Genomic DNA, 23,962 nt, shown 5'->3' with positions numbered 1-23,962 from the left:
TTTTTATTTCCTTCCTGATGTGTAGGGAAAACATCTGGGCCTGACAATCATAAATATTACAAAGATTGCACACATGCCAATCATTTGACCTAATTTGAGATTATCGACCCCTTCCGATCAAAATCAGACAAAGCCCGATCGCATGCCTCCAAAAGGTTATCCTGAGAGATCATCCTGTGTTAGTGCGATGTATTACAGAGAGCTTTTCTCTTCCGAATTTCACTCAAGATGAGCAAAAACCTGATTATTAGATGTCGCTAAAAGATTATGCGCAATTATCCTATGGTGTGGTGTGTGCTCAGAGTGATTTTCCACCCTGATACGTTCAGAAAATGATCGGGCCAACAATCGTATGTTAAGCAGAGTACACACATACCTATAATGTAATCATTTTCCTCCCCACTGTTTAACGTCAGCAAAGGTCTGATTATCAGATGCTTCTAAAAGATTGTCCAGAGTAATTATCTTGAGATGTGCGTTGTGGTGTGTGTGATTTTGTGTTGTGTGATTTGAGCATTTTCTGAATTCCAGTCAAGTCAGCAAATGCGTTGAACAATGTGTGTTATTTATCAGTCCCTCCAGGATTTTGCGACGTTGCGATCGCAACTGGTAATGGTAGCTGAATTCACAAGGAAGAAAATCCCCACATCACATCCGGTTTCAGGCGATGGGGAATGTTGACGCCAGAGAGACGCGCAGCAGAGAAAACGTGAAGCATTTACCAACTAAAAACACGGCACAGGACCGTGCAAACCAATATCTGGACCTCCTGTACAAAAGCAGGGGTAAAATATAGTGTTCTAAACGCAGCGTAATAAATCATATGTTTTCACATGTTCCTAACAACATTCACAAATTGTTTTGAAAATGTGATATGTTGCCCATCTGTAATTTCACAGTACAGGCTGATGACGTGGTATTACTTTTTATCAAGGCACGCAGATGGCGAAAAAAGTCGTTTATCGCTTTCTTGTCAGATCTGTGAAACTATCAACATCCCACTGTCTGTTAGTGACCACCCAGTTATGAGAAGATCCCCGAGAGAGAAAGTCATCAATGGACGAGCCATTCTGGGTTATCATCAGCTTAAAACAAAAAAGTTTAGCTGCAGTCTACCAGAAAGAAGAAGCATTAAGGAGCCACATTGAGAATAAGTCTGTTACTGTCATATTTGATTGAATTCCAGATGTCGAGAGATTGTGTGCTAAATATCTTTTTTCAATAAAGAATATACACATTTGTAAATATCTGTTGTTTTTCAAACATCTTTTGTGAAAATTCACTTAAGATTTGTAGAAAAAAACTTACTTAATTGTGGACAAATGAGGTTTTGAGCAAAAAAAAAAAAACAAACAAATTGCAACTTTTAGGAAAATTGCCCAAGAAACCAAGCATTTTAGACCTCATAAGAAATGTCAGAAGGATTGATTTATATTGAATCAACTATATTGTGTCATTCGTACCACTGCCACCACGTGCTTTCCCGTTGCAATGGGTATCTATGACTGGTGCTCTTCTGTGCTGGAACAAAAAAAAAAAAAAACCTAAACAACATTGGATTTGCTGACGTCTAAACTACTGAACAGCATTGCTACAGCTGCAGAGGAAACGTGTTGTTCTGGTAAACAGGAATGCTACTCAGGACTTTTGCATGTATGGGAGTGAGTGCAAAGGTGGAAGGTGAGTCATGTGCTTCAGTTGGATAGTTTCCCACAAAATCAACACTTGATTACGTGATTCAAAAATCCCCAGCAAGGCGTAATCTCTTCTACAGTTAGATACACACATACCGACATTTATTACTCTCAGTTTTAATGTGAGCGACCCTACACATTGTGAGAAAGAACATCAGCATCTCTGCTTAATGCGCTTACAGTTATGTTATCCACAGTAGTAGCAGTGTTATTAGTAGAATCGTAGACAATATCATACAGGATATAGTTACTCCAGATATCTTGAGTAACTTTTGTTTGAGTTTTCCACCCCAATGTAGTTACCAGATCAGATAAGTTAGCCTAGCTTAGTCATTGTCTCTTGCTAGGTGTTCTGTCCTTAAACCCTTGTAGCGCATCGCGACACCATGAATGGGTTTGTCGACGGCACGCTGTGTGTTGCTTAATTCAGTGTGAAAAAGCCTTTAGTCTTGACACACGATAATCACTCAGGGTGATTGTTTACACAGATCCGATAATCAGCCCTTTGTTGACTTCGATCATAATGGCAGGAAGACCTTTAAATTTGGCCCTATTTTTGGTATGTATGTAGCCGGACAAGATCCTTCAATAATCCATCCATCCATTATCAAATGTGTGTACCGTACTTAATTGGCTATCATTTCATTTTATATCACAGTCACGCAAATCCGTAGCTCAGTCCAACTCGGTGTTGGATCTTTCACTGTAAATTATTGAACAGGATTAACAGTTCAATTGTCAGCCTCCAAAGTTTTCTGAGCATATCAGGAATAAAAATCACTTTTAAAACACCCGAGACGAGATAATCATTGCGGAAAATCTTTCTGAGACGTACGTAATCAAGTCAAAGACTTTGCGATTGTTCCCATGATTGCATGGTGAGGGGTCTGACACATTTATGGTAAATGGTCTTTTCACTTGTATAAGGCACTAAAAGCGCTTCAGTCTGAGTTCTCATTAACCCTCTGATGGCGAACAATCAGGAGCAACTGGGGGTTCAGTATTTTGCTCATGGACACTTCGACATGGTCACAAGGGCTGGGGATTGAAGCAATAACTTCTGGGTAGGGAGATGACCACTCCAACACTGATTTATGCCATCACCATTAAAACATTGCACCCATTTCTTGCCAAACCCGTGCCTACCGGTTTTTTCCAGCCATCCCCAGAATACCAGAATAGTTGTAACCAAACCAGACATAAAATGGCTTCCCTTGCACAACCATGACTTATGTAAAAAAGTGGCAGTGTGTCCCCACTAAACATTAACTTCCATTGACATAATTTGGAGAAATAGCCAACAGGTCAAAAGTCAACAGTCGTTTACGCAATGAGACCCCCGTTGAACGGGGTCAGAGGTTTCTACCATATTGATCCATTCATTTGATTTCTTTATCCATTTCAGCAACGTTGTCATTTTTTATAGCGGGACGTCCGCTTTGGCTATGAGGTTTTTTTGCACGCGTAAGGCGAATGCCACAGAAGGAGTGTTTCAGTAAAAATAAACAACTGAGACAATGCATAATTGTGCAGACCCTACTCATGTTAAATAGGAGTCAGTACGCACCTGCCTCGATTTAAAGTGCCTGTGATTAACCTGAAATAAAGTTCAGTTATTCCAGTAGGCTTTTCCAGACATTTTTGTTGTCACATCTTAGGTTTAAGTCAGGAGAAACCTCACAAAATCTGGCATTTGAACAGGGGTGTGTAGGTGGTTTCAAAATTGTAACCCAACCTGAGGGAACCCATAACTATGATGTGATGAAAACACCCCGGCCTAATTAATCGATTTAGAGTTCCAAATGTTTATCCCACATGTTGCACTTGAATGGTGTTTTGAAGTTGCGTTATATAAGGTGCTGGTTGGCGGTCTCACTTGGCCTAAAACACCTTTTGTTCACTCCACCAACACGGTCATTTCTGCACAGTGAGGGGTCAAGTCCTCGTCTATTTGTACAGATGCATGTCAATGTCTGAAAAAAAGACAATCTCTTTAACAGTGAGGTCTAAAAAGCAGGACAACCTTGTCTGCTGTTGGAACACGCAAACGGGTAATTATTGATCTAAAACAGCACTTTGAACACGCTTTATCGAGCAGAAATTGTGAGCCAATATTACAGTGTGGGGATATAATTATTCAACCATCTGCTGAATCAGTAAGTTTGCACGCTTACAAAGAAACTAAGAGTCTACAATTTCTATGGTGATTATTGATTATCGTAATAGATTCTCAACAACTCAATTGATTTATATAGCACTTTAAAAAGAACCAGAGCTGAAAAGGAAGCCAGAGTAGGAGGTATAGTATGTGCTCCCTTTTTAAAATTCCAGTTTAGACTGAATATTAGTGAAAAATGTGTTACATGATAATAACAAATAAAAACATTTAAAGAAAAAAAAAAGGAAGAGCTGGTGCATTTCATTAAGTGTGGGCGCTGTAGAGTGCCTCGTTGCGCCGTGGAATATATTCCATTCATCAGAGGCTTTAGGCAGAGATACTTTGCAGCTCAAACAAGATGTGAGATGAGTAGCATCCATTTTTCAGGGGAGGGCTGAGTACTGGTAATAAATTCCAAATTTACAGATGAGCGGAGTGTGGTTTCAGCACATTCGGCAGACACCTACAGCATTCGATAGCAGACACAATGGCTTGATTTTTTTTTTTCCATAATTTTAAAAGCTCGTTCTACATGCTTAGTGAGGTTGTATTTTTACCATTCAAATTTGGCAGGGTTGTTAAACGGCATTCTTCTTTGTGGTGTGTCAAATTTGCAAGACAATTTGAATTTCACTTTATCAGGACTTTAAAGTGGATTTAATTTGGTGAATTGATAGAAATACATGGCAAAAATGTGAGGTGTTAGATATTAAAACATGTTTTGAAATTATTTATATTATTATTTATATATATTATTTATAATTAATTGATAATTAATTATCAAGACAGTTTTAAGAAAACATTTTTTGCATTATTCTGAGATCCCACTAACTTTCAGCATAATCTAAACAGAGGATTAGATTAAAAAAAAAAATCTTGATTTTGATCCCCTGGCACGAGACATTTCAAAAACGTTTTCAAAACTTCACTGTGTTTTTAATGATGATTCCAACCTTCATCTTTCATGGCTGTTTGCTTCTTTGCACCTATTTTATTTATGAAATACTTCTTTGGTAACCCTGTTTGCTGTGACTAAATGTACATTATGTATCCCCGAAAAAAAAAAAAGCATCGAAAATATTCCATGTGGAATTGCTGTCCCGAGTGAGTAAACAAGACACCAAACAAACGCTCCCTTGTTTGTTTTTTTTTTGCAGTTATATTTTATCATGGGCATATTTTCTTGGCAGCATATAAAAAGAACAAAAGAAGGAACAAAAAAGAGAGGAACCAATGTTTAACAGCATAACCTCAGTGAGTCTCTCTCTCGCTTAGTCATCTCTGTACAGCAAAGGTCCGACCGACTGACGAGATGCGCACCGGCCATCAGTCATTCCGTATCAAAAGTTGGCTTTCCACAAAAAAAGTAACGCATCGTCCATTAGTCTATAATCGAGCGATAGAAACACGGGTAAAAAGGTGAGCGATGCACTCTTCTTTAGAAATGTCACACATCTTTGAATCGTCAAGACAGCACAGTTGGGTCCGAATGAATGAATGGAGAAGAGTGAGCCTCCCTTTTCTTTTTTTCCTGGTACGGGAAATAATGAGAGCTACGAGAAACCAAATTCGGAAGTCTTCTCTTAGAATCCCTGCTGCAGCCGGATATGTGAGGAGTTGATCGGAATATGAGCTTTAGTGTGGTCATTCTATTCCAACGGGCTTGCAATTCAGAAAAAAAGACCTGAATCCTATTACGAATTGAAAGAGATGTTGGCATCCGGTACTGGCCAAAGGAGCTGTGAATCTGTGGGACCACGAGAAGGGAAAGGAGAGCCCCCTAAACCACCATGAGCTTCCTCTAACCCGGCCCCAGTCCCTCTTACTGTCCACGATCTTTGTTTTGAGTCCACTATGGGCTAGTTCCGCTCCTGCACAAACACAGTTTCCTGCGGACAAAGCCCCGCCTCCTGTAGCGTGATGTCATAGTCCAAGTGGGTGAGCTTCCGCCGCGGGAAGTTGGTTACGAGTTCGAAGCATTCGTTGGGGTAACCTTTGGACTGGACGTGTCTCACCAGCGCCTTCAAGTCACACAGTAATGTTAGACACAACATCATGAGCACAAATACAACAGAATGACGTAGAATGCCCAATTTGGACTGACACCGTTTGAGAGCGCTTCATTTTTCCAACATTTTATGTTACAGCCTACAGTGTACCCCCGCTATAGTGCACCCTTGCTATAGCATGGATGTTTAATACTCCTTACTAACATTTCACCGTCCAGACCTTTCGGAGATACGAACAGTTTCCACAGAGCAAAGGAGAGTATTCAGGCCCCTTGACATTTTTCACTTTCTGTGTCATTGCAGCCATTTGCCAAAATCAAAAAAGTTCATATTTTTTCTCATTAATGTACATGTTAATGCTGTCTTGACAGAAAAAAACAGATGTAGAATTTTGTTGCAAATGTATGAAAAAAGAAAAAATTGAAATACCACATGGTCATAACTATTCAGATCCCGTGTTCAGTATTGAGTAGAAGCACCCTTTTGAGCTAGTACAGCCATGAGTCTTCTTGGGAATGATGCAACAAGTTTTTCACACCTGGATTTGGGGATCCTCTCCAGTTCTGTCAAATTGGATGGTGAACGTTGGTGGATGCTCCATTGGGTTTAGGTCAGGGCTCTGGCTGGGCCAGTCAAGAACGGTCACAGAGTTGTTCTGAAGCCACTCCTTTGTTATTTTAGCTGTGTGCTTCGGGTCATTCTCCTGTTGAAAGGTGAGCCTTCGGCCCAGTCTGAGGTCCTGAGCACTCTGAAAGAGGTTTTCCCCCAGGATATTTCTGTACTTGGCCGCATTCATCTTTCCTTCAATTGCAACCAGTCGTCCTGTCCCTGCAGCTGAAAAACAGCCCCACAACATGACGCTACCACCACCATGGTTCGCTGTAGGGATTGTATTGGGCAGGTGATGAGCAGTGCCTGGCTTTCTGCCCACATTCCGCTTAGAACTAACACCAAAATGTTCAATCTTCCAGAGGATCTTATTTCTCATTGTCTGAGAGTCCTTCATGTGTTTTTTGGCAAACTATGCGGGCTTTTATGCTTCTTGCACTTACGTCGGGCCACTCTGCCATAAAGCCCCGACTGGTGGAGGGCTGCAGCGAAAGTTGACTTGGTCGACCTTTCTCCCATCTACCTACAGTATCTCTGGACCTCAGCCACAGTGATCTTTGGGGACTTCTTTACCTCTCTCACCAAGGCTCTTCTCTCATGATTGCTCAGTTTGGCTGGATGGCCAGGTCTTGGAAGAATTGCGGTCATCGAACGTCTTCCATTTGAGGATTATGGAGGCCACTGTGCTGTTTGGAACCTTCAGTGCGGCAGAAATTCTTTTGTAACCTTGGCCAGATCTGTGCCATGCCACAATTTTGTCTCTGATCTCCTTGACCAGTTCCTTCGGGCTCATGATTCACATTTGCTCTGACATGCACTGTAAATGGTAAGGTCTTGTATAGACTTGTAGGTGTGTGCCTTTCCTAATCAAGTCCAATCAGTTTAATTAAAAACAGATGGACTCCAATAAAGGAGCAGAACCATCTCAAGGAGGATCGGAAGAAATGGCCCGCATCTGAGTTAAATATGAAGGTCGCTGCAAAGGGTCTGAATATTTATGACCATATCATATTTCAGTTTTTCTTTTTTCATAAATTTGCAAAAATGTATATATTTACATTTTTTTCTGTCAAGATGGAGTGCTGAGTGTACATTAATGAGAAATAAACTGAACTTTTATTTTGGCAAATGGCTGCAATGACACAGAAAGTGAAATATTTCAAAAGGGTCTGAATACTTTCCGTACCCACTGTATATGGCTGTCACAAATTCACTACATTTTTTAAATAAGAGATCCAAGTAAGCTTTTTTCTGAATTTTTTTTTTTGTGCTGGATTCTGGATTTTTTTTATCTACAGGTTAATTAAGGGATCATCTTAAAATTTGGTAAATCTCAGGGAATTATTAGTTTATTTAAATTTTCAGTTAACTTTATCAGTGATGTTGCTGTGCCTGTGAGCTTGCTGCACTTTTTGAAAAACAAATGTGTGTTGTCTAAGATGAAAAAAACCTTTAACATGTTAAACATCTGCTAAATCTTAAAAAAACAAAAAAACTTAAAAGTATTTATACATACTTAAGTAACCCTTTTTAATGGAAACATATATCGGCTCCAAATATAGGTTATCGGCCTCCTTGACTACTAATAATTAGTATCGGCCCTGAAAAAAAAAAACATATCGGTCTATTTCTTATTTCATTTTTAATAAATTGCAAGTGTGGTACCATGTGTACAATTCTGAGGGGAAAAAATGAGTTGAAATTTTAGAACCAGGCTGTAACATAACCAAATGTGGAAAAATTGAAATGCTGTGAATACTCTGCAAATGTATCTTTAATGCAACCTTTCCATGTATACCTCTCTAAGGGTTAATGCAAGACAGTAATAATAAATGAGACTTAAAACACACTTTTTCCCAGATACCCAAAGACGTTTAGAAAAGTATCATGTTAGACAGTTGTTATTATGTATATTAGCTTTTATTTTCATGTTATTTCAATGAGGAGGACAACACTTACCATAAGTTTGGCTTGAGAAGACAAGGATATTTGCTCTCTTTGTCCATCTGGGTAACGAAGCATCAATCTGGCCTTGGGGCCTGTGTTGAAAAAAAAAAAATGCACACTTAGATGGTTGTAAATTTTGTACATTTATTTTTTTTTACATTTACAAGTCACACACAAACTGCTATATTTGGTTTCCCCTTATGTTTGCACTTGGGATAAGAGTTTGAATAATTGACCTTTAATTACAGTGGTACCTCTACTTACAAAATTAATTGGTTCTGGAAGAAATTTCTTAAGTAGAACATTTTGTAAGTAGAGACGCGTTTTCCATGTAAATGCCCTAATCCGTTCCAAGCCCCCCAATATTCAGACATAAATGTTTTATAAAGCATAAAAATGCATCAAAACATGAAACAAATACATGTTACAATTAGATTATTGAACAATAAATGAGAGTTGTGCATAATGTAAAAAAAAAAACAAAGAATGGAGTAAAGAATAAAAATGATGGTCATTTGCCTTTTAATTGCTGTCCTCATCGCTTTTTGCCCTCTTTGGTTCATGTTCTCTCTCAGAAGTGGTTTTTGCCTGGCGTTTTGTAAACAACTGATTTAATAACGTGGCGACTGTCGATACATTACGGTCATATTCTTTGGCGAGATCAACCAAACGCATCGGCTTATCGTACTTTTCTATTATCTCTTGCTTTGTTTCTATGGACCAAAAAAAAAGATTTTCTCCTTTTTTTCTATTCCTTGTTTCTAATTCACGTAAAACTATCGGAACACCTCATGGCCGGAGGGGCGAATGATGAGGACGTTGCATAGACATATCTATCTATCTACCTGTCTATCTGCGGACATAGACACATACGGTAGAGGTCCCTCTTAGCCATTGGGATGCCAGGAAGATGCTAGGCTAGCCAATGGCAGAGCAGCTATAAGTATGTTGCGTTCAGGAAACTCCGGCGCTGCGAGTGGCAGCCCATACTCAATTTCTACCTTTCGTATCTTGAAATTTCTTTCGTAACAAGAGGCATTATTTTCCTGTTGAGGCGTTTAGTAACTTGAAAATTTCGTATGAAGAGACGTTCGTAAGTAGAGGTACCACTGTATTTGCCATAAAGTGGAGGAACTCAAGTTGTTGTAATGCAAGCAAGGGTGTGTACCTCGCTTTGGACATCTAACCAGTTGATAGTTGAGACTTTTTTTTTTAGGCCGATGCTGATATTTGGCAAATTAAACTGGTCAGCCAATTAAACGGTTGGATCCTAGATTACGTTTCAAGGTACTGTACCGTTGTCTTCAGGACAGTCGTCTTCACAAGTCTTGGACGGCCCCACGCTGTCAGTTACCGCTGCACAAGAGTTCCCCCCGGGGCCCGCATCTGTGTGGGTCTGACGAGGCCCAGCGAGCAAGGGCTCCAGGTGGTTCTTTTTGCTCTCCTCCTTTTTGTGACTGTGGTTATTTTCTTTAAACGGAGATTTCCGGTGACAGGAAGACGTACTATCGGGATAAAGACGATGCTGGGCGGACCCGGCTGTGGGCGGATGTTTGCTGGTGGAACTTTTCTCTTTCTGGGGTTCCGGCATTTCGCCGTCCGAACCGTCGACCGATATGGGTCCCTCGCTGTCGGAGAAGGGCTCGGCGTCCGAGTCGTCCTCCGACCTAGGGGACTCGGGGGCGTCGGGGACACTGGAGGACTCGTAGTGAGTTTCCTGTAGGGAGGCCCTGATGGCGGCCTCCAGCTGGCTATCTTCACTGGCATCGATCAGACTCTCCTAGAACAGAAAACAAGAGTGCAGCTGTTAAAAACAAATCAAGGAAGAACAATAGCAAGGCGAGCCGGGGGTGGCCAAATTGCGATTCTTACCAAACTAAACACCAGCAAAATTATTACAGGGGGTTGTTGATTTATGGCAGGGCTCTCTTCCTACGGCGCAACCGGAATTTGTATGCCATTTGGAATACACCGTAATCTATCACTAATGCAGTAGTAAATCCATCCATTTATTTTGTACCGCGCATCCAGGGGTCGGGTTGTGGGCACAGCAGATGTAGCAGGGAAGTCCAGACTTCTCCATAAAGCCACACAAAATTTGTATGATTAACACATCTAGGCCAGATCAGTGGAGAATCACGTCAGTCATATTTACAGCAGGTAAAATGTATGCACTATAGGGTTGAAGTCTGGAGCCAAACATGGCCCAACAGTTCACCAGAGTCTCATTTAGTTGTTTGTTTTAGGCGGTTACTCTGTTGAGTCTCGTCTTTGGCAAGTCGTCAGTTTACGACAGAGTTCCTTTCCTAAGATGGAGAATCCCTCCAGTCTCCACTTGAGCATACTAATGCATGCCCTATAGGGTACAAGTCAAGAGATGAACTTGATTTCACCAGACCCACTTTCAGTTGTTGTTTGTTTTGGTGGAGTTTCTTCTCCCTTCATTCTCACTTTTGGCAGATAAAATGCATGCTTCTTAGGGATTAAGTCTTGAGATGGACAATTCACGGCAGCCTTCAGTGTTATGTTAGGCTATAAAATCAAGGTTAGGGGTTCAAGATAAGGCTAGTATTTAAAATGACGTGTCACGTCAGGGATAGGGTTTCAAACTAGGATTTGAGTATGAAAATCAAACCAGAATTAGTGAGGGTTGAAGATGTGTGTTTAATGACAGGTTTAAGGTTTTAAACTACGATTTATTTCAGAAATTTGTATGATGAGAAAACGAGGTGATTGCGAGCCGTTTGTAACCTCACAACCTTATCAGTGAAGACCGTCATAAACCAAGGACCCAAACCCAACACGCGGTATCTCACAACACAAAGCTAAATAAACAAAAGAACACATTGTAAGAGTCCCGATTATGAAGGGGCGATAGATAAGTGAAAAATGAGAGACTCACAGAACGAGCCCGTTTGGTGGGTGGTGCGGGGCAAGATGGCCCATCCAGCTGCCCGTGCTCTGCCAGGAAGCCGGTGGCCTGCTCCAGGAAAGATGCCACATCCAGCTGGTTCCACTCCACCATTTTTTGACCTAGGGTGGTCAACAGAACTACATGGTTCAAAACAACATTGAATACTGCCAGGTGTTTCATTCACTAAATAAGATTGTTGGGCTGGAATCAGCTTTCAACAAAATCTAGGATTTATCTAAATCTAAATAAGAGGAATACAAAATATTTCAGACAATTGATTGATAAAAAAGATGGGATCTACTGTAATGTAATTTTGAGTACATTTAATGTGCAGATCTAAAAAGTCAAAATCTAAACTAAGGACTGTATGTGAAAATAAATCACATTAGTGATATTAGATATATTAAATATACTATATTAATATACTTTTAATCTTCTAGACCACTCCTCCCGGTTGAAGTATGGTACACCGTAACATAATCATAACATTTCCGGTTCTGTTAAGCTATGTATGTAGCATTATTTTGTCTACTTTTTCTCTCCAGACACTTGCTGTACAAGCGAGACCTCTGAAGTGTACTCAGTCACCCAAGCACTTAATTGCGGTCTTTCATGATAATGTTATGTTAGCTTAGCATTTAGCATGGCTTCTCCATCTTATCCTCTGTTAATTACTCCTCGTCATCCCTTCGTATGACACTTCGTATCATACTAACCCTTTGCCGCTATGGAGGCGTATATATTTCTAGCCTTGTGTAGTTTGAAGGAGTTGGAATACACAGCAACGCCTTGAGGTAGACTTTTTCAAATAGTTATTCAACATTCCGGGTTTGTTGTTGTGAGTGAATGTGAAATAGATCATGTGAAAATAAGTGCTTCCTCTTTCGAAAAAGAAAAATCTTCCTCTGTCAAAACATGTATGTAAACAGTCCTCACCAAATAACATTTTAATTGATTAATCGCCCAGGCCTGCAGGCCGGTGCTGCCCACAAGAACACTTACCAGTGCGAGGATCCAAGATGGAAATATATGGAAACTTGTTGAGTTTATAGAATTGCATGTATCGTTGTCCCTCTTCACTGTCGTGGTATACCTGCAACAGACATTGAGACAAAAACTGTTTTTCCACTCCACCGAGGGAAGGTAATTTGTTTTGACAGCCTCACAATTGCATTTCTGTTAGTACTGCTGAGCTAACAGCGGGGCCTGGTGTGAGTGCAAGTAGAACCACATGCCTGCCAGAATATAAAGTGTTCTCTGATGATGGTCTTCACGGCGTCGTTACTCCATACGTCTCTGTTCAGGCACTGACAAGCAAAATCTTGGACGTTCTGAATGTTGATCATCAACCACTTGTTCTCCAACTGGCCGCAGTCTTTTGCCTATTAGAAACCGTAAAGACACAACAGAAACTCAAATTTAGACAACTGGTAGATAGGCGACAGAATTAGAGTAGCCAGTGGTGGCTTTGTGTAAGTAGCACTCATTTGCAGTCCGGATGCTAGAGAGGTGACCGCTGTTTATTGCCAATCCCAGTTGAACTTTACTGTTAAACTAAAAACAACCAGAAAAACAAGCACAAGTACAGATTATTTAACCAAACCACATAACTTTGCTTAAATGAATGCTAGCACCTAATGGGAAACACCATAGACAGGCTGACAAAATTAGCATAGATATCACGATTACTATATACAATTTATATTTGAACAGAAACAGTAGTAACGCAAGCAGAGAGAGCATATGACTCTACTCACAAGCAAATATTTTTTATCCTCTTCAAAAAAAAAAAACAACTACCGTAATATTACTGCATCTTAGTTACGCGGTCTTTTTTGTTGCATCATCGGATTTACGTGTAATACAGTGGGCTGCTAGCATACTTGCAGATTGCCACCCGCGGTTTCATCGATTTGTGGATTTTTTTTGGTCAATATTTAACGCTGCACTCTGCAGGATTTTGCCCCAAAATAATTTAAAATAGCCTTTTCATTTGACCATTTATGACTCACACATTTTATAAATAGCAGATGACTACTTTAGTTGTTCACAATGGGTATTTTTGCAAGCCTCTGGAAAATAATTTTCAGACTGGAATCGGGTTCGAATTTCCTGCGCTCTTTCTGTGGATGTGACGTCATGCGCGTGTTCATCATTGTCTCACAGAGTTGCGACCAGAAGTTATTATTTCGCCAGAATGGATTCTACATACGCTTAGAATATGCCATCTATCACACCCCAGACACTCACAGTGTATCTCCAAGGAAAGCAAAAAAAAAAAAAGGAAACCCATGACAAGTGGGGGGGGGGGGGGGGGGGAAGATTGAAACTTGCTAGTGACCGATGCCGGCCGGGCAAGAACTCGAGTAAACATCAGGTTCGTGTTTGAGCGGTAGAGAGTACTGAGATCGTACTTGGGCTTGAAATGCAATGCACAAATGGCTTTCTTACCACTTCTGTGGATGCTGAAATTTACCATGAAAGGAATGCCAACAATGGACTTATCTATTATTCATCAAATCATCACAACCCGCTACAATGACTGTTCTCATATCAAATACAGACATTGTAGACATACAGTTTCTCAAGCAATAACTGTATAATTGTATAAAACTTTTCTTACCTCTGTAAACGTCGTTAATTGGTTATGACGATTCCAGCCTCTGTACTGAGTCTATCAGTGGTGCTCGTACGAGAACGTGTATCGTCGACGCGAAGAAAGGAGTGTGCAATTTCATTTTTTGGACGCAGTAGCAAATGGAAAGTGAAAATTCTGTAGCATGCAGCTTTAAAAAACAAATCTTCAATTTGTGTTTTGTTTTTTGGGGGGGAAGATTACCCCTGTTTTTCATGGAAAACTCTTATTGACAGTTTATCAGTTTTTTTTTTTTTTTTTTTACAAATTTTGGGGATTAAAAAATATACTGTATATACCTCTACCTATGCAAAACGTACATGTACCAAAACGCAACAATTTTTCTAAACATGTTTATACTGTTGAAAATGTATGTAATTTGGGTGGACATTTTTAATCACTGTGTAGCACATAGTGGAAAGTTAAGGGGGAAAAAAAAACCAGCCCCTGATACCAGTTTCCCAGATTGACACTAAATTAGGTGAACACGATACGTCATCATAACAGGATGCATGAAAAAGTCTTAAGGAGCCATGATCAAAATTGAATGGGAATTGAATGGAGGCATATGCGGTGTAGGTTTGTAAGAGACTCCTCACCGTCTCAAAGCTGCCTTTGTGCATCAACTCAATTGGAGGACGGAAAAGGTCTGCCAGTGTGCTTAATTTCTTGTCCACTGTTCCACCGTTCCGCAGCTCCTGTTCCTGGCGAACTGGAAAGAGACGGAGAGCGAGTGAGGTAGCATCAATGGAGGATAAAAAGATAGTGTCACAAGGGTTTACAAAGACTTCAATGTAGGTAACCACAACAGAGTCAGCTTTCATTAGCGCTATGAAACTCTGGCTATCGCAACTCTCATGTTCCACATTATGCGGACATTTTCTGTGACTTTGAGTGTGTGTGGCTGCAAAAGCTGGGGAATGGCCTATTGTATTGTGAGTGACATGGGAGCTAGCAAATGAGAGTGTAGTATTTGCTGTTATGAGCTCAGGTTAGCAGCTGGCTGTTAACTGGCTAACCGTGTGCCAGCATGCATACTGTTGGGTCCCCGAGTTGTGACAGCGTGCGTAAAAATGTACTTATTACGTGTTTATTTTCCAACCGCTTGTTCAATACAACGATTGAAAAAGTGCACCGGTGGATTTTTCTATCCCTCATTGAATTATTCAAGTTATGCAATAAATTGTTTCATCCCTTAAGATGACTCACTTGTTTCTGTCTGGAAGTCTCTAAAGCCATCAAATATAGATCGGGCCGGTCTCCTTCGCTTTGGCACTGAAGTTTCACAAGAACAACAACAACATTTACAGGGTCGCAATGACTGCTTGCAAGTATGACGAGAAGTGATAATAAAAAATAAAAAAATACAATGCAATACTGTACCTCCAAAAAGTGGCTCCGGCTCCACAAGTATGTCCTGCTTCTGAGGAATGGGCGCTCGTACTTCGCTGTGACCACACACAAGACAAAAAACACTGAGCATCCCATCACACAGAGCGTCACTTAGAAGAGAGAAATAAAACACCTGGAGGACGAGCACTTACTCTGAAGGCGGAACTCTGCTGCTGGATGCTGCCGAACCGGAACTCGTGCTGGGCTCCTCGGCCACCACGCCTCCGTCCAGAAACATGGTCACTGCCATTTCCAGGTTGTTGTTGCATGCTTCCAACATATGCTTCCCTACACTCTCTGTAGCCCCTAGTGGAGTATAAAAAGAGAGATATTAATGCATTTTTACAAAATTACAACATTTACATCAGCTCACAGGTGTCTTACTAACATATCTATGGCTTGCTTTTGTTAAAATAACAAAAAGATTGAGAATTATAGATGTTTTGGAGCTCTTTTTTGCCATTGTGGAATCAGCTTGTTTCAGGGGGCAGATCTATCTCATTGGAGTGTGCCAATGGTGAGCCAAGTCTTGAGCTACAGTCTACACAACCGGCTACTTCCACAATGTCACCAGTGGCTAATTTAACCAGTGAATGGAAAGAAATAAACTGGGCATCATATTTTATGCCTAGTTGTGGAGCTCCTTCTGGTGTTCTGCAGCATAATACATACAGGTACATACATACGATCATACATACAGACTGTACATACAAGGTGACAGTCACAAATGCTCAGTAAGCTACAGTAAAATCAGTCATTTCTCGTAGAAGAATATATGCCTCTGAGTACTGTTACTAGAGCTTTCACTAAATATTTGGAGATTTGTTATTCTTTTACATCAATTAATTGAATAATCGGCATTAAACTATATAATACGTAGCCCGTAAAGTGACATGTGGAAAAAAAAGAAAAAGAAATATGTTTCTCATCCTAATGAAAACATTTCACATTCTAATGGGAAAGTTTCTCATCCTAATGAGAAAAGTTTCTCATCCTAATGAGAAAGTTTCTCATTAGGATGAGAAAGTAGTATGCTGCATGGGAGATACTATAACGCCATTTCGCTTTGTGTTTCTGTGTGAAAATGACAGTGCAGGACCTAGTTCGGTTATATATTTTCACCTGGGACTTTATTACAAGGACATCGCTGCTTTACTTGAAAGTCATCACCATTATATGGTGTGCCTGAGAGACATTTAAAACGAATTTTGAAGTCTTGCAGTTTGCTTTGGCGCAAGGAACACACTGTTTTGGATCGTGTAGTTAATTTCATTCATGAACAATTACAGACATCTGGGCAGCTTTGTGGATACAGATGGATTTATACTAAATGCAAGGAGAATGGATTACACATCAAAAAAGAACAGGTGCGCCTAATTTTAAAAGAACTTGATCCAAGAGGTGTTGAACTCAGGAGGAGACGGCTCCATCGCCGAAGCTATTTCGCAAAAGGACCCAATTACATTTGGCATTTCGACTCAAAATGAAAAAGCATAACAAACCAGTGCATGAAAGGCAAAATTATATCTTTATTCACACTAACATTGTTGGTAGTGACTACTCTTATTTCAACATTTCATTAGCCTAATAGTATAATTGCCTCACACTTTTATTTTCATCATTTGGTGTAGAGTACAGCAAGACATTTCAAAAGAACAGTGATTGCTGATCAATTGATCTAATAGGGAGCAAAATATAAATCAACAACTTTGACAAACACTAATCAATATCTAAAAACATTTGCTTTAGATGAGACAACACGGGATTTAAAAGGTCTGTCATCTCTGTAAATACATATAAATACATACAAATACATATAAAATGTATACACTAACAATGAAAAGGTAAACCTTTTTTGTTTATTTTTAACACTGTTAGAACTTAGTTCTACACCAACTATACCTGCATACTGTTTAACTCATAAGGATTCCAGGGGATAGTGGAGTCTTGGTCATCATCATCGCCAGTAATCGGTCCAAAGTATACTTCAGCATCCTCAAGAGATCTTTCAATGGCAAGCGCAAGAAGTGAATCCACAACATCACCCGACACCTGTTCAGCATCTTCATTTGACACGGGGATAAAACGGTCACTGTCAGATTCATGCCTGTCTGCTAACTGTCCACAGTCATAATCAGATGGAGGATGCACGACTTCTGTGTCATTCATCTCAAAAGACGCTGCTCTTGATTGGTTAATTAGTTCTTCTCTCTGTTCATGATGACGTAAAAAAGACAAATTAAACACATAATTATTACCTTTTCTTTTTTTTTTTTTCTGGACCATCTGACCGAAGACATCATATTTACTGTCACATTGCTCTCATAATAACAGTAGAAAACATTTAAATTACTGTATACTGTTTTTTTTTTTTGTATATGCGGAATGGGCAGCATCCTTAACATAGCTAAAAGCATATAAAATGTTAGTTTCCTGCCGTGGCGTTTAGGATGGCATCATGACACAGCAATGTGCACCGATCCTTTCAGGTGACGTAGGGGGGAAAAAAGTCCTTGCATAACTTGGATGTAACCTCTGACAGTTTATTCCAAGGGAACGCAAGACTTTTTTTTTCTTCTTCTATGTCAACTTTGGAGCGCCATACCATTGCGACCTTTAAATGTAGATGTAACTTAAATGCCACAGCAGGAAAGTAACCTGTGATCGATCAATTTTTGTTTTGAGTTTTAAAAAGTATTGTTCTAGCATTTTGTCAATATTTTTTACAAGTTCCACACTCTGCATATTACCTGTGGAGACTATTCCATAGTTTACCTGCATTGAGCAACTGGGTGCTGAATCTAAATCAGAGCTCTCTTGGTGAGCCACTTGATGATCAATTCTAGTCCTCATGTGCTGATGTCTCCTACACCGTCTCCTTAATGATCGACTCTGCATCGTCAGGAGTAAAGACAGAAAGGCATAAGCAAATGAGCAAATTGTGGGTTTATGTAGTCATGCTTGTCCAATTATTAAAAGCATTTTTTTCCAAAATAAAAGTGAAGAGAAGTGGAGCAGGTAACTTGGATATGTGTGATTACCTACTCTATCTTGATCAATTGCAACTCAATCATAACCCCTGTTTAAGCAGATGTTTTTGCAGGTTTTAAACTGATTTGACATATCCTCAAATTGCTGGCCGCAGCACAACAAGGCAGCTAATGTCTCCAAATTAAGAATCTGATGTGTGCTAAGGCAGCTTTACAGGATCAGATGGATTTATTAAAAATATATTCTGCGCCACTACTATTAATAGCCACCGCCGCTGTATAACAGCCCACAACAATTGACCCCCTATCCCTGCCCCAAATTTCAAACTTAAAAGCCATCTATATGAATGTTAATGTCATATCCGCAGTAGCCTATGTATTAACATCACTCATGTAACGAGGATAAATTCTAGTACCTTCTTTGGCTTGTCGTCTGTGGGCTCACAGTCTGATGATGGATCCGAGAGAAGTATCGCTTTTGCCTTGGAGGTCGTGTAGATGCGCAGCATTCCTAGTTTACTTTGCTCGTACAGCTGGCCCACTGTGACTTCACGAGACACCAAATTGTCGCTATAATCACGAACATCAAAGTGGAAGTCGTCAATCGATCCTTTAGATGATCGTCCATTTGGAAAAAACAGGTCTTTGCCCGTCTCCAGCAGCTCAGCCATAGTCACTGATTTATCAACAGATGAGTGTCGCGTTGCACCTCCACCTCTTGCTCGTATTTGATGAAAAGAGCCGTTCTGAAAGTGGAGCCATCCCATCTCAACCCGCCGAGTAACTTTCACTGCATTTTTTTTTTCTAACACTGCGTGCTATTCCTCTGCCAGCAGTATTTTCCCGTTCTTTCCGAAACCTTTCTCTGATGTTCTGCATGAGTGCGGACTTGACAGTCTCAATTCCTCCCGAACCTTCGTTCGTCACGGTTCTCCGCCGACAAAATGCTCTGAGTGCAAGTCGGTCTCCATATCTTGTGACATACTGTCCTAACTCCTCATCTGTCATAACACATATGACATTAATGTCGATCTGTAAGGAAAAAAATGCAAACGCCAGATATGTGAAGCATTTCAAGCTAGCATGCGGCTACAATAACAAAAGCAAGTAAACAAGGTAGAGAAAGCAAGTACAGTAAGTATTCTCTAGTAAGGAATCATATTTGCATTGTTCAATCTTTCCTTATAACAGAATTTCCTTATGTGGGAAACGACTACGGTACATGTCCTGTATGAACGTGCAAGTATGTTAACAAAATACATGTGTAACAACACAAGCAATATAATGCCCCCAAAAATATTTTCCCCAAAATTTGTATTAAACAAAAACTAAACTATAAAGCACACGTATATGAACAAAATACAGTAAGTACAGTACAACAAAGATGGTCCAAATACTGTTGAAAAAATACTGTAACACCAATGCAGTACAGTCGTTAACTACAGTAAACTGCACTGTATTTTAGTGTTGATTTTTCTCAGACTTGGGGGAAAAAAATGAGTCTATTTTTAGTTGTTGTGTTGGCTTCATTCTTTGCTGTATGAAAATGTTTTTCTGCGTATCATACAGTTTTGTTGCTAATTGCAAGAAACTGTCCCGTTGATCATCACTGATGTCTAGGGATTCTTGTGCATACAAAAGCATTTTTCATGCCATCTCCATAGCTCTCTTGCTGGACGGTGGCTTTAGGCTTTCAGGACCTTTCTCGTAGATTTGAGTTTTTCCGACTCCAAGTGTCTCCTGGATGTTTTTTACTTTGTGTCCAGCTTCGCATAATCGGTTGCATTTCACTCTCTCTTTCACTGTCATCACCGTTCTTCTTCGTTTGGATGCCATGAACTACAGACGAAAATGTGAATGAATAAATTTGAAATCTTTCGCAATTTCAGTAAAACGCATGCCAAAGAAGTAACTTACATGTCGCCGTTTTGGATCCGATGACGGCGAAGCGGTCAGAGTTTTTCCATAGCACGAGCTGCTTGAGTTTACGCTATTGGGGGCTTCCCTATGGGTTCCGGATACAGTACCGGAACTTCCGTTGGAAGTAATCGATCGTTAATGTAAGATAGTGGAAGAAAATTTAATGCATACGTTTTTTTTCCGATAGAGGGAATTTCCGTTTGATCCGAAAACGACGTTTTTCCGTAATATAGAGCGTGGACAGCTTGAGTTTGCGCTCACTGCGGGCTTCACTATTAGTTCCGGGTTCCGGATACCGGAACTTCTGTTGTCAGGAATCGATCGTTAATGTAATATAGGAGTAGGAAAATTTAATACATACATTTTTTTTCCGGGTGAGGGAATTTCCGTTTGACAGAGGTGGGAATACTTACTGTACATGTTAACATATAGTATCTGTGAAGCAAGTTAACAGTTCTCCTCACCTTATCTTCTTTTAGTTGGTCGATGACACTATTTGGTATAGTCCTTGTTTTGAGAAAAGAGTATAAGTCCTCTTCTGCTGCCATTGTCTCACTGCACTGGAAGCAGGTTGAAAATACACTACCGTTTCAGGAAGCTAGCTCACGCAGGTGAATAAGCACGTAAAGAAGCCTTATAATAAAGTCAGAGGTGAAAATATAACCGAATTAGGTCCTGTACTGTCATTTTCACACAGAAACACAAACTGAAATGTTGTTACAATGTCTCCCATGCACGCATAGTACTTTCTCATCTTAATGAGAAAGTTTCTCATTAGGATGAGAAAGTTTTCTCATTAGGATGAGAAAGTTTCTCGTTAGGATGAGAAACTTTCTCGTTAGGATGAGAAACTTTCTCGTTAGGATGAGAAACTTTCTCGTTAGGATGAGAAACATATATATATGTTTTCCCCCATATCACTTTAGGGGCTCCGTAATACAACAAACACTTTCCCCACGATTACTGTTTATTAAACAGGTATTGTTTATTTGGTATTGTTTTTTGGTTTAAAAAACAACAAAAGAACAATTAAGCAATATGAGGGATTGATGTTGTACTCACCAATCTTTTTCAAACTGATTCATTTACTGGATCAGGAATTGTTTTCCAAAGCAAAATCAAAGTTTGCAAATTATTATTAAACTTATTTTAAAACACAAAAGATAATCATTCTGCTTTCACAAAGGACAAAAAAAAATCTGACGATTTGCACCATTTTTAGTTAAAACAATTGCTCCAAATGACTACTCTGTTATTAAAACTGTTGTTGATTAATTTGATAGATTAGTTGTCAATTAATCAATTAGTTTTGACACCTCTAAATATTATATTTCTGTCTACGTGTGGTGATGCACTGTTTGTGTTCAAATACCCACTGCTTAGTGTTCTCTTCATACACTGCCACATTGACACTGGTTTCATTAGCCCATCTACCGTATGTCTTTTTGCATACTTTGGCTTTTTTGTCAACACGAAGCTAGCAGACTTTTGTCAAACATTTGGGGTTTTTTTTTGTTCTGTTTTATTCACAGTACATTAAATGGAGTGGCAACAAACAGCTCAACAAGAACTGTTCACTGACAAACTGCTGTGTGTTGTAAAGTTCACTGCCGCCATCTAGCGCAACTAACTCAAAATTTTTCTCATGAATCAAGTAAAAAGATTAAAAAATTAAAATATCGTACCTAAAAAAAAAACTGTAACTCAGGTCACTCGGGTGACTCAGGATTCGTTTCTTTAACCAGATTTCAAATTTGTCCGCATAGGATCAAAATGCTGGCCATCAATGATATCATAATTTTTCTATCTTATAATTGGTTGGTCAGAGCAAGTCAAGTTCGACTTTTAAAACACATATGTGTGTATAACAAAACATTAACACATTTAATAATAATCATGTATGGTGAGTATAGAGTATTTTACTATTATTATTATTTTTTAAATATATATTTGAGTCATTTTATAAGAAATATAAATTCTGAATTGATCCAGAAAAAGTATGTTGTATAGGGGCAAAGATAAAAAAAATTTCAGTGGGGTGGGCAGGGTGACGCCAGCAAGGGCTGGCTGTGCATGCGTGCGTGCATCATTCTTTATAATAGCATCCACAGTCAGTGTTTCATGAAACAAAATTTCACACACATCCAGAACAACGCCCATCACACTCATAATCAAGCAGCAACAAGTTAAAATCAAAAGAAACATTTTGCTGAGCTTAATGTACTAGATAATACCATTTTATTTGCCGTTGGTTAGTTTTTGTATACTTTCTCATACTCCGTTTCATAGTTCATTCATTCAAACCATATCTGAAAAACACAATGACACAAACGTCTCTTAATTAACCCCCCGCCCCCAACACACACTGGGCTTCGCTCCGCCATTGAGAAATTGCAACGTTTTGCCGAAAGCAGAAGTGAAAATTAGCATGTTACAACTTGATAATGTATAACGTTTTACTATTATTACTTTAAACGTATTAACGTTAAACGTCTGACGTTAAAATATGAAATGTATCAATTTAAAATGTGAAATTCATCATGATATAACGTGATACTTAACTTTTTTTGTGTGTGTAGTGTGGCAGCAGTACGCTTCCGCAAGTTATCAAGAACTTACACGTAATAAATAATGTGTTAACATTCTTGCTATGTATACTATTTTGTAGTTTCGCTAGTTTAAAAATTTCCTGCAAGGGAGTTCGTTCACACTTCCGCACCTTACTGCGCATGCGCTTTCAAGTCCCCCCAACATGGTGGCGCGGTAGACCATAAAACATGTCTACGTGAAATAAACTTTACTCTCTCTCTGGTCTTTTTCATCGCGTGCACACGAGCAACCGTTTGTGGGGTGTGCAGATCTCTATTGTGCCGGTTGAAAATTACACCGAGAAGCGTGGAGTTTTAGCGCCACAGTCACGATTTTTTGGAAAAGATGACAAGTCGTAGCACAAGGCGATGATGATGAAGGAAGGCAAACCTCCATTCTGCAAATACGCACAACAGGCGGTGTCTAAAAGTGGTGTAAGAAACACCTCCGTACTCAGGATGTGTAACTTAGTGATCGCCACTAAGCACTACAGAGGAGAGGTTAAGTTACCGTTGTAGAGGTTTAAGTTTCGCACGCATTCACGAGTGGAGAGTCTTTTAGTGGAGTTGACCAGTTAACACGGGCTGTGCTTTTTTTTCCCCGACTGACAGCGGAGGGGCACCAGCCACATTGAACGTCCCTACTTACAACTGCGTACACATTTCCTGGTCGGTCCCGACACGGGGAGCCAATCCCGCACGCTCCCCACACTCTATCCCTCGAATTAGGTTGGAACCAAAGTGTGTTTTTTACCTGTTATTGCTGTGAATTGTTGTATTAACCCGTTCACCCCCGGAGCCGAGGTGTCTCCGAGCGCCGCCATCTTACCGCCACAAACAACAACATAAATGTCGCGCATGCGTACCGGGACCTTTTTTTTCCTTCGGTCTGGCATCAGCGAATGCGACGTCAATTTGCGCGAATGATGCATTGTGGGAGTTGTAGTATTTTACAGAAAACATAAGAAGCCCAGTTTCACACAGGAGAAGAAAGTAGATACCCAGCCATTATTTGAGCCGCTTATTGGGAGCAGAAGTAAAAGGTTGTCAGGAAAATAGACAGTCATCCAAATTATAGATACCTGAAAAATCTACTTAAGTCCAAT

At 39.9% G+C, this 23,962-nt stretch overlaps 1 protein-coding gene and 1 pseudogene across 3 annotated transcripts; both read right to left on the bottom strand.

The window, feature by feature from the left end:
- Nucleotides 1–4,984: 4,984 nt before the first annotated feature.
- ubxn7 (UBX domain protein 7) lies at nucleotides 4,985–23,729 on the bottom strand. Of its 2 annotated transcripts, none has more exons than XM_086043943.1 (11): nucleotides 23,611–23,729; nucleotides 15,511–15,664; nucleotides 15,350–15,414; nucleotides 15,176–15,241; nucleotides 14,566–14,678; nucleotides 12,567–12,713; nucleotides 12,334–12,424; nucleotides 11,320–11,450; nucleotides 9,714–10,197; nucleotides 8,430–8,509; nucleotides 4,985–5,873 (listed from the first exon to the last, which is right to left on the bottom strand). In XM_086043943.1, exons 1-11 carry the CDS (start codon nucleotides 23,714–23,716, stop codon nucleotides 5,712–5,714), a joined length of 1,599 nt encoding a protein of 532 aa, XP_085900069.1. In that variant the 5' UTR covers nucleotides 23,717–23,729; the 3' UTR covers nucleotides 4,985–5,711. The 2 variants fall into 2 exon arrangements, with proteins under 2 accessions (XP_085900069.1, XP_085900068.1); XM_086043942.1 differs by lacking the exon at nucleotides 23,611–23,729 and adding an exon at nucleotides 22,831–23,575.
- Nucleotides 16,918–22,813, bottom strand: LOC147140983 (uncharacterized; annotated as a pseudogene). Its single transcript, XR_015088491.1, has 4 exons — nucleotides 20,733–22,813; nucleotides 18,765–19,380; nucleotides 18,134–18,250; nucleotides 16,918–17,569 (listed from the first exon to the last, which is right to left on the bottom strand). The product of XR_015088491.1 is annotated as an uncharacterized LOC147140983 (transcript).
- Nucleotides 23,730–23,962: the final 233 nt, after the last annotated feature.

This window comes from Filicampus tigris, chromosome 10 (genome assembly GCF_054856515.1).
Source record: "Filicampus tigris isolate MCC_2025a chromosome 10, RoL_Ftig_1.0, whole genome shotgun sequence".
In the NCBI taxonomy this organism is placed as follows: domain Eukaryota; kingdom Metazoa; phylum Chordata; class Actinopteri; order Syngnathiformes; family Syngnathidae; genus Filicampus; species Filicampus tigris.
This window is presented reverse-complemented; position numbering and strand designations above follow the sequence as displayed.